The sequence below is a fragment of the Corythoichthys intestinalis genome, chromosome 2 (assembly GCF_030265065.1).
Source record: "Corythoichthys intestinalis isolate RoL2023-P3 chromosome 2, ASM3026506v1, whole genome shotgun sequence".
In the NCBI taxonomy this organism is placed as follows: domain Eukaryota; kingdom Metazoa; phylum Chordata; class Actinopteri; order Syngnathiformes; family Syngnathidae; genus Corythoichthys; species Corythoichthys intestinalis.
In genome coordinates this window covers 71,097,966-71,108,915 of record NC_080396.1, presented here as the reverse complement: position 1 = coordinate 71,108,915, position 10,950 = coordinate 71,097,966, and the positions used below count along the sequence as shown (strand labels likewise).

Below are 10,950 nucleotides of genomic sequence, written 5' to 3'. Positions count from 1 at the left end.
ACTCGTCTGCGTGGCTGTCGCATGTTTGGTGGGGCTCGCGCGTGGCTGGATGTGATTGGGCGCGCTCGGGTGGGGGATCCCGGCGCCGTAATTGGCGATGGGACAGTTGCCAACGGGCTTACACTCACAAGGGATTCACACGATTACTGGTTTCTAAATCACAGAGCTGATTTGTGTACAGTCCTCCCCTCCCAATCACTTAGCTTATGGACTCCCCCAACCCTCTCCCCTCCTTTCCCTGGTCAACAGGCCACCCACATGGTGTCAACCTGAAATACATTTAGCTGACAATAGCACCAACATATTAGTAGTTAGTGTAGTTAGGCGTTCAATGTATTTCTTGTTGTTGTTTGTGTTTCTTCTCTTGTGTTTCTTTTCTTCTGTTCCCCCATAACCCCTTCCTGTTCGCTGCTTTGTCATAATAAATGAGGTATGTTAAATGATCACAATGGGAGTATGTCATTCTCTCAATGTGAAACATTAAAACTGTTCAGACCATCCAGACACTTAGACTTCTATTCTCCTTGTTAAGGTCTATTTGATGTAAAATCAACAAGAAGTGACCCGAAATCGCCTCAAAATGAACAGGAAATTCCCACAAAATGGGCAGTAATTGACCTAAAATGGTCAGGAAGTGACTGGAGATCGACCCCCAAATCATCAGCAGCCTCCCTTGGATGTAGCGAAACAAAATAAGAGCGTTCTCGCAAGATGCTGTTTCCGGAAGTGGCTGGCTGAGGGGTGAGTAGAGGAGGAGGGGGAAAACGAGCGGAGCGGAGCCTCGGCATCCCGATCAGGAGCACCGATGCGCTCGCGCCCCTAATCGATGCGCCCGATGCTCTAGCCGCACATGACGGACACCTCCTTTGCGGACGTCAAAGCCGACCGAGCCGAGACGAGAGAAGAAAAGAGCGCCTTGTTTTGAGAGGAGCAGTCGGGGAGGGAGCGCCCAGCCCAGCGCCATCCAGCCAGCCAGCGGCTTGTTTTTGTCGGCCGCCCCGCCGGAAAATGCAAATGACGGCATTTTCCGTCTTCCCGGATGCTCCTCGCGACCAGCCGGAATGAGAGGCAAGCGGAGGCGCATCTGTCTCGCCCCGGATTATGATCTTCGCCGAGCGTGAGCGCGTGGACGGCGCGTCGTCGTCGCGGTGCCGCCACCGCCGCCACCGCCGAGTCGAGTCGCCGTCCTCCGCCGCCACCGCCGCCGTCTTCTGTTTCGGCTAGCCAAACATCATGTAGGCCAGCCTCCTCCTCGACGACGACGACGACGACGTTGGCGTCCGCTTTGTTTCTCGTTGCGAGTCCCCCAGGAAGGATGCGAGCGGCCGGCTCGGCGTGTTTGTGACGAGTTGAACGTTTTGACTTTGGAGCACGGCCGCTTTTGAACGGCGAGGAAGGAGTCGGGTCCTCCTGCCGCCGCGGCCCAACATGTTCAAGTATCGGATCCGCATGTTTCTTAACGAACTCAAGGTGCTGGTGTTGATGCGATCCGATTCGAGACGCTCCGGGCCCCCCGCCGCCGATAGGGACGGGGACGGCGGATGCGGCTGGCCGGCCTTGGTCGACTGCCGTCCGCGCGACGGCGACTGCGACGACGACGACGACTACTACGGCAGCGAACCGCGGCCGCGAGGCCCGCAGGCCCTGGACGACAAGGAGCCCAAGCTGCAAGTGCAGGGCCTGGACGCCGTGTCCCTGGCCAGCACCGCCAGCAGCCTCAGGACCCCTCAGTGCAGGATCTGCTTCCAAGGCCCCGAGCAGGTAACCCCTAACTTCAGATCTTATTGTTGTCATGTTATTTCGTTCGCGCGTGAAACGGACTCATCTCGTCAAAACATGTATTATTTAGGGCTGTCAAACGATTAAAATTTGTAATCGAGTTAATCACAGCTTAAAAATTAATTAATCGTAAATAATCGCAATTCAAACCATCTATAAAATATGCCATATTTTTCTGTAAATTATTGTTGGAATGGAAAGATAAGACACAAGACGGGTATATACATTCAACGTACTGTATACATAAGTACTGTATTTGTTTATTATAACAATAAATCAACAAGATGGCATTAACATTAACATGCTGTTAAAGCGATCCATGGATAGAAAGACTTGTATTAAAAGATAAATGTTAGTACAAGTTATAGAAATGTTATATTAAAACCCCTCTTCATGTTATCGTTTTAATAAAATTTGTAAAAATTCCAATCAAAAAATAAACTAGTAGCTCGCCAGTGTTGATGTCAATAATTACACAATGCTCATGGTGTTGAAACCCATAAAATCAGTCGCACCCAAGCGACAGCAGAGGGCGACAAAACACCAAAAAACACAAGTAACAAGTAGACATGACACTGTGCTGTCATTTTAATCTGTTTGAGCGGGGCATTTGCGTTGTGTCAAATATTTTAACGTGATTAATTTTAAAAAATCATTACCGCCCGTTAACGCGATAATATTGACAGCCCTAGTATTATTATTATGATCACAAAACAGGGAAATGTTGATATTAACTAGGCAGTGGCGCCACCAGAGGGTGGCCAGTGGTGGCCACGGCCCCCCAATAAATTTGTTGGCCACCCCACTGACCACCCCTCTTTTGTTAAATGTTCACTTTATGCTTAATATATACATAACACAATAAAACAGTATTGTTGTGGAACTCAAAATGTTGACTGGACTGATATGGACTATGCACATTAAATCATTAGTAACATTAAATTAGGGCTACAGCTAGCGATTATTTTAGTAGTCGATTAATCGATGAACTTCTTAGTTCGAATAATCGAGTAATCGGATAAGGAAAAAAAAAAAAAAAGTACCTGAGCTAAGCCTCAAACGGTATAAAAAATAAAGAAATGAGGATCTAAGTACAATAAAAGAACAACTGGCTAACTTACATAGCAAAAGACTGCTAGCTTCAATGCTATAAAATGCTAACGTCTTTTTTTTTTTTTTTTTTTTTTTTTACAGTGCTCTCAACAAATGGTTCAAACATATATTCCCACGAAAATTGGCTAAATATACCTATGGGGGGAAAAAAGCATTAGCTCAAACAAAAACGTAGCTTATGTTGGTCTTAACAGGGAGCACTTGGATTCAGCGATGTGAAATGAGTTATGTCATATTCACTGTTGCCACTGGAGGGTAATGTATCCACCCAAATCAATAAAATTAAATGCAAATACTTAACTCACGAATACTCGAAGCAGCAAGATTTAATTCGAATCTTTTTTCGAATTGAATAACTCAAGTTAATCGATTAATTGTTGCAGCAGTACATTAAATATAACACAATACACTAAAGTATATCAGTGGGCGTGTCCTTAAGGCTTTCTGATAGTTGCCTTTTTACTGCAACAACATAATAAAAACCTGAAATTATGGCTTTTAATTTTTGGTGTGCCACCCCAAGATTTTAAGTGGCACTATCTGGCCACCCCTATGAAAACTTTCTGGAGGCGCCACTGTAAGTCTATTAACAGACTCAGTCGATATAGTAAAATTGAAATGAAAACTTAATACATATCAATGTTAAATTGATCGTGATTTTGTGTGAAACGTGGTAACTCATTGGCTACCATTGACAGCTATGGCCGTCCAGTCCATTTGAAGTGGGAGGGTCGGCAGCGAATGTACGTACTAGGGATAAACTCATGGTAAATTTTCTCGTAATTTGGTCTATATCTTTTTTTAAACTCATTTGCTGCCATTGGAGAATGATCTAATGCCCTAAAATAAAGAGGAAGTGACATGGAAATGACCCTAATATCAACAGAAAGTAACACGTATCAACTGGAAGTGACCCAAAAATGCTGCAATATCAACAGGAAGTGACCCGGAAATGCCTGGATATCAACAGGAAGTGGCACGTATCGACAGGAAGTGACACAGAAATGCCCGGATATTAACAGGTAGTTACATGAATCAACAGGAAGTGACTGAGAAATGCTGTAACATAACAGGAAGTGACCTGATGCCAATAGAAAGTGACCCTAAAATGCCCGAGACTTTAAAGGAAGTCACCCTGAAATCCCCCAAAATCAACAGGAAGTAACCTGATACCAATTAGAAGTGACCCCAATACCAATAGGAAGTGACCCGGAAATGCCCCAAAATAAACAGGAAGGGACTTTGAAATGCCCTAATATCAACTGGAGATGACGTGTATCAACAGGAAGTAACCCAGAAATGCTGAAACATCAATCGGAAGTGACCCGGAAATACTCGGATATCAACAGGAAGTGGCACATATCAACAGGAAGTGACTCAAAAATGCCACAAGATCAACAGGAAGTCACCTGGTTTCAATAGGTGACCTAGGAACACCCGCAAATGATAGGAAATTGACCTAAAATGTACAGGAAATGACCCAGGAGTTCCCCAAAATCATCAGAAGGTGACCCAAAATCCACAAAGTGACCCCAACCTGACCCTTAAATGCCCCAAAATTTGACAGGGAGGACCCAGAAATACCCCAATATCAACAGAAAGTGATCAATAGGAAGTCACCCCAAAATGCCCCAAAATCAAAAGGAAATGACACGGAAATGCCCAAATATCAACATGAAGTGACATGTATCAACAGGAAGTGACTCAGAAATGCCGCAACATCAACAGGAAGTGACCCAATGCCAGTAGGAAGTGCCCCTAAAATGGCAGAAAATCAAAAGGAAGTAACCCGGAAATTCCCAAAATCAACAGGAAGTGATGCATATCAACAGGAAATGGCCCAGAAATGCTTCCCGATCAACAGGAAGTAACCTAATACTGATAGGAAGTGACCCAGAAATGCTGTAATTTCAATAAGAAGTGACCCGATAATGCATGAAAATCAAAAGACAGTAACTCCGAAATGCCCCAAAATCAGAAGTGGCACGTATCAACTGGAAGTGACCCAGAAATGCTGCAATATCAACAGGAAGTGACCCGGAAATGCCCGGATATCAACAGCAAGTGGCACGTATCAACAGGAAGTGACTCAGAAATGCCGCAACATCAACAGGAAGTGACCCAATGCCAGAAGGAAGTGCCCCTAAAATGGCAGAAAATCAAAAGGAAGTAACCCTGAAATGCCGCAAAATAAACAGGAAGTGACCCGGAAATGCCCCAATATCAACAGGAAGTAAACTGTTCATTTTGGGGCATTTCAGGGTCACTTCCTGTTTGTTTTAGGTCTTTCCCGGCATATTTTGGGGCATTCTTGTACATTTTCTTGATTTTGGGGCATCTCCGGGTCACTTCTTATTGATTGGGTCCTTTTCTGTTTATTTTGGGGCATTTCCGGGTCACTTCCTGTTGGCATCATCTTTCCTGTCACATTTTAGGGCACTCTGCGGTCACTTCCTGAACATTTTGGATCATTTTCTGTTTAATTTTGCTGGATATCTGGGTCACCTTGTATTGACTGGGTCACGCCTGTTAATTTTGGGGCATTTCTGGGTCACTTCCTAATGATTTTTGGGTCTTTTCTGGCACTTTTTGGAGCATTCCGTTGTCATTTTCTGTACAGTTTGGATCATTCCCTGTCGATTTTGGGGCAGTTGCGGGTCACTTCTTATTGACTGAGTCACTTTCTGTTCATTTTGGGGCACTTCCAGGTCACTTCCTGTTTATTTTGGGTCTTTCCCAGCACATTTTGGGGCATTCTGGGGTCACTTCTTGTACATGTTAGATATTTTATTGTTGATTTTGGGGCATTTCCCGGTCACTTCCTGTTGATATGTGTCACTTCCTGTTGATATTGGGGCATTTCCCGGTCACTTCCTGTTGATACGTGTCACTTGCTTTTGATATTGGGGCATTTCCCGGTCACGTCCTGTTGATACATGTCACTTCCTGTTGATATTGGATCTTTCCCGGCGCATTTCTGTGCCACTTCCTGTTTCTTTTGGTCTTTCCTGGCACATTTTGGGGCATTCTGAAGTCTTTCCTGTTAGTTTTGGATCATTTCCTGTTTATTTTGGGGGATTTCTGGGTCATATTTCACTGGATCACTTTCTGTTCATTTTGGGGCATTTCCCGGTCACTTCCTGTTGATACGTTTCACTTCCTGTTGATATTGGAGCTTTCCCAGCACATTTTAGGGCACTCTGGGGTAACTTCCTGTGCATTTTAGATCATTTCCTATTGATTTTTGGGGGATAGCTGGGTCAACTCGTGTTGACTGGGTCACGTCCTGTTAATGTTGGGATATTTCCGGGTCACTTCCTGTTGATATTCGTCACTTCCTGTTGATTTTGGGTCTTTTCTGGCACATTTTGGGGCATTCTGTTGTCACTTTCTGTACATTTTGGATCATTCCCTGTCGATTTTGGGGCATTTCCGGGTCACTTCTTTTCGACTGGGTCACTTTCTGTTCATTTTGGGGCATTTACAGGTCACTTCCTGTTTATTTTGGATATTTCCATGCACATTTTGGACCATGCTGAGGTCGCTTCTTGTAAATTTTAGATATTTTATTGGTTGTTGATTTTGGGGCATCTCCAGGTCGCTTCTTATTGAATGGGTCACTTTCTGTTCATTTTGGGGCATTTCCCGGTCACTTCCTGTTGATACATGTCACTTTCTGTTGCTATTGGATCTTTCCAAGCACATTTTAGGGCGCTCTGGGGTGACTTCCTGAACAATTTGGATCATTTCCTGTTGAAATTTGGTGGATATATGGGGCACCGCAAATTGACTTGTCACTTCCTGTTAATTTTGGGGCATTTCTGGGTCACTTCTTGTTTATACGTGTCACTTCCTGTGGATTTTGGGTCATTTCTGTCACATTTTGCGGCATTCTGTTGTCACTTTATGTACATTTTGGATCACTTGTTGATTTTTGGTCATTTCTGTGCCACTTCCTGATTCTTTTGGTCTTTCCTGGCACGTTTTGGGGCATTCCGAGGTCACTTCTTGTTCATTTTGGATGCTTTCCTGTTGATTTTGGGGCATCTTCGGGTCGCTTCTTATTGACTGGGTCACTTCCTGTTCATTTTGGGGTATTTCCCTTAATCTTAGAGTCGTTACGGACAACTTCCTGTAGCTTTTTGTCACTTTTTCATTTTGGGTCACAAGTATCTGAACCTTTTGGAATTCTACATTTCTGCATAAAATCCCCATCAAATGTGATCTTTGTCAAAATCATACAGTTGAAAAAACAGTGCTTTAACTAAAACCACCCCAAATATTTATAGGTTTTCATATTTTAATGAGGATAGCATGCAAACAATGACAGAAGGGGGAAAAATAAGTCAGTGAACCCTCTCCCTAAGGAGACTTAAAGAGCAATTGAAACGATTTTTTACCAATCAATTTAAGTCAGGTGTGTGCACAATTACTGATGAATGGTTTCAAGCTGCCCTGCCGACTGTAAAACACCCACCTGGTCAGAATTGTCTTGATGAGAAGCATTGTCTGATGGGCATCATGGCTCGGTCAAAAGAGCTGTCTGAAGACCTGTGATCAAGGATTGTTGATTTTTATAAAGCTGGGAAAGGATACAAAACCATCTCTAAAGGTCTGGATGTTCATCAATCGACAGTCGGAGAGGTTGTCAACAAGTGGAGAGAGTTTGGCACTGTTGCTTCACTCCAAAGGAGTGGGCGTCCACCAAAGATGACACCAAGAGTTCAGCGCAGAATACTCAGAGAGGTAAAAAAGAACCCTAGAGTGTCTTACAGAAATCACTGGCACAGTCCAATATCTCTGTGCACACATCAACTATATGTAAAACTATGGCCAAGAATGGTGTTGACGGGAGGACTCCACAGAGGAAGCCACTGCTGTCTAAAAAAAAAACATTGTTGCTCATTTAATGTTCGCAAAAAGGCACTTGGACACTCCACAGAAGTTTTGGCAAAATATTATATGGACTGATGAAACCAAAGTTGAATTGTTTGGGACGAATACACAACATCATGTGTGGAGGAAAAATGGAACAGCTCACCAGCATCAACACCTCATCCCCACCGTGAAGCATGGTAGAGGCACCATCATGATTTGGTGCTGTTTTGCTACTTCAGGGCCTAGACAACTAGCAATCATTAATGGAAGAATGAATTCAAAAGTTTATCAGGATGTTTTGCAGGACAACCTGAAACCGTGTGTCAGACAGTTGCAGCTAAAAAGAGGATGGACGCTTCAACAAGACAATGATCCAAAACACAGAAGTAAATCAACTTCTGAATGGTATCAGAAGAACAAAATACACGTTCTGGAGTGGCCAAGTCAAAGTCCAGACTTTGAGTGGCTGTGGCATGACCTAAAGACAGCGATTCATGCCAGACATCCCAGGAATCTGACTGAACTACAGCAGTTTTGTAGAGAAGAATGGGCCAAGATTAGTCCTGATCGATGCACCAGACTGATCTGCAGCTACAGGAAGCGTCTGGTTAAAGTTATTACTGCCAAAGGGGGGGCCACAAAATATTAAACGTGATGGTTCACTGACTTATTTTTCCTCCTTCTGTCATTGTATGCATGGTATCCTCATTAAAATATGAAAACCTAGTTGAAGCAGACACTTTTTTTCATCTGTATGATTTTGACAAAGATCACATTTAATGGTAATTTTATGCAGAAATGTGAGGAATTCCGAAAGTTCAGATACTTTTTCATACCAAAGTATTCCGTTGGTTTTTTTTCCTTAAAATAAAACATTTCAAAAAGTGGGCACCTTTCTATTTTTGGAGAGAGGTGGAAAAAACATCCAAATGGGGACGAGCAAGAAAAAAAATGTTCCCTCCCTGCGGCCAACTTGTCATGTTATTTCATGTTTGTGTGAATTTGTATATTATTTATGAGTCATAACAAGGAGCGGAACTGTTTTCCGAGTCACTTAATTTTTCATTGCTAATAAATTGCTAAATTGAACTGAATAAAATGATGTTTCATCATTAATACAAATTATTTCCACCGTTTGTATTAGTATTTTTCTAATATTTATATTTATAATTTTTAAAATATATATTTAATAAGTTGATTATTATGTTGTATATGTAATATTCTTAATAGTTTCAATAATAGAAAAAAATGGATTTTGAAATAAATATAATATTTACTTTTGTTCTTTAATAATTTTTCTTTTAAATTTAAAATATTATACAAAATAATCACATTTAAATTACATTCTTAAATCAACAAAACATACTGTACATACATTTTAGTTTAAAAAATGTAAAATCTTGGATAAAGTTTATATTTTTTTGTATATATATATATTTTTTTAAATATTTAATTAGTTGAATATTATGTTGTATATTTAATATTTTTACTAGTTTCGATAACAGGAAAAATGAATATTAAAATAAATAGAATATTTACTATTTTCTTTAATAATTTTTCTTTTAAATTTAAAATATTACACAAAATAATCAGTTACATTCTTAAATAAACAATGTACTGTATATATGTTTTAGCTAAAGTAAAATATTGGGTACAATTTATATTTTTTAAGAACATTTTTTTCAATAATTCTATGATAATAATTATAAATACTGTACTTGTATTGGATACAATTTATTTTATTTTTTTCAATAATTCTATTATAATAATTATAAATACTGTACTTACACAAAAATAAAATATCCAATACATTCAAAAATCAATTAAAAAAGAGAATATTTTTCCCCCTTTGTTATTTTAGGAAAAAATATATTATGCAAAATAAGTGTAAACTATTTTCTTTGATATTCACTGTTGCTACTTAAAAAAAAAAAAAAAAGAAAAGAAAAAAAAAATTAATAAAAAAATGTATGAATACAATAAGTATTAAGAGGCTGAGTTAGTCTGACTGATTTTTTTTAATTATTTTTTGTACTTAAGGGCGAACTGCTGAGTCCTTGCCGGTGCGACGGCTCTGTGCGCTGCACCCACCAGCCGTGCCTGATCCGCTGGATCAGCGAGAGGGGCTCCTGGAGCTGTGAGCTCTGCTACTTCAAGTACCAGGTTTTGGCCATCAGCACCAAAAACCCCTTGCAGGTATTCACTCCATTCATTCTTTTGCCGCTAGTAGAAAAACAAACAAACACGGGAACGTCAGGATTTAAGAATCCAAATTGAATTCAATCACAACTCAGAGTCCAAATCCAAGTGATTTGCAATCAAAATTGAATCACAACCTCAAATGGAGTTGAATCATCATCTAAAGCATGGGTGTCCAAACCTGTCCTCAAGGGCCGCTGTGGGTCCTGGTTTTTGTTCCTACCAATCGAGCACAGACAGTTTAACCAATGAGGTTTGTGCTAAAACAAGCAGCACCTGACTGCAATCAACTGATTACCCTTGTGAGACACCAGATTGGTGAAAGGTTGTCCTCATGATGGGTTTGAACAAAAACCCGCACCCACTGCGGCCCTATGTGGAATCGTTCGGACACCACTGATCTAAAGTATCGAAATTGAATAGAAAGAGTTGAAAAGTCATCTAAAGAAACGAAATTGAATTGAATCACAACCCAAGGAATCCGAATTGAATTGACACAGTTGAAATGTACTCTAAAAAAATGAAATTGAATTCAATCACAGCCCAAACAATCCAAATCCAATGCAATTGTAACTCACAGAATGGAAATCATAATTGGACAGCAGTCAAAACTGAATTGAATCAAAACCTAAAGATGTGAAATATACGGTGGCCGAGAGGTGTCAGGCGAAATGCAAAGCCCAAACACTTTGCAAATAGAAAAAAGCACGAACCCCAATTGTAAACGCTTTGCAAAAGAAAAAAGCACGAATGCAAACTGCCACAACACAATCCCCAATTCCTAAAGCGCGATTGCAAATTGGCAAAAGCACGAACCCCAATTGCCACAGCACGACAGCAAATGGCTCGCAGCACGAATGCAAACTGCCACAACACGATCCCCAATTCCTAAACCGCGATTGCAAATTGGCAAAAGCACAAATCCCAAATGCCACAACACGACAGCAAATAGCTCGTAGCACAACCCCAAACGGCTCACAG

At 41.2% G+C, this 10,950-nt stretch overlaps 1 protein-coding gene across 1 annotated transcript in view; it reads left to right on the top strand.

The window, feature by feature from the left end:
- Positions 1–744: 744 nt before the first annotated feature.
- The window catches only part of LOC130911910 (E3 ubiquitin-protein ligase MARCHF9-like), a 29,574-nt gene continuing 19,368 nt past the window's right edge, over positions 745–10,950 (top strand). The window contains exons 1-2 of the mRNA XM_057829569.1: positions 745–1,761; positions 9,811–9,966. Coding sequence (XP_057685552.1) covers positions 1,429–1,761; positions 9,811–9,966 — 489 coding nt within the window. The 5' untranslated portion in view covers positions 745–1,428. The remainder of the gene's footprint in view (positions 1,762–9,810; positions 9,967–10,950) is intronic.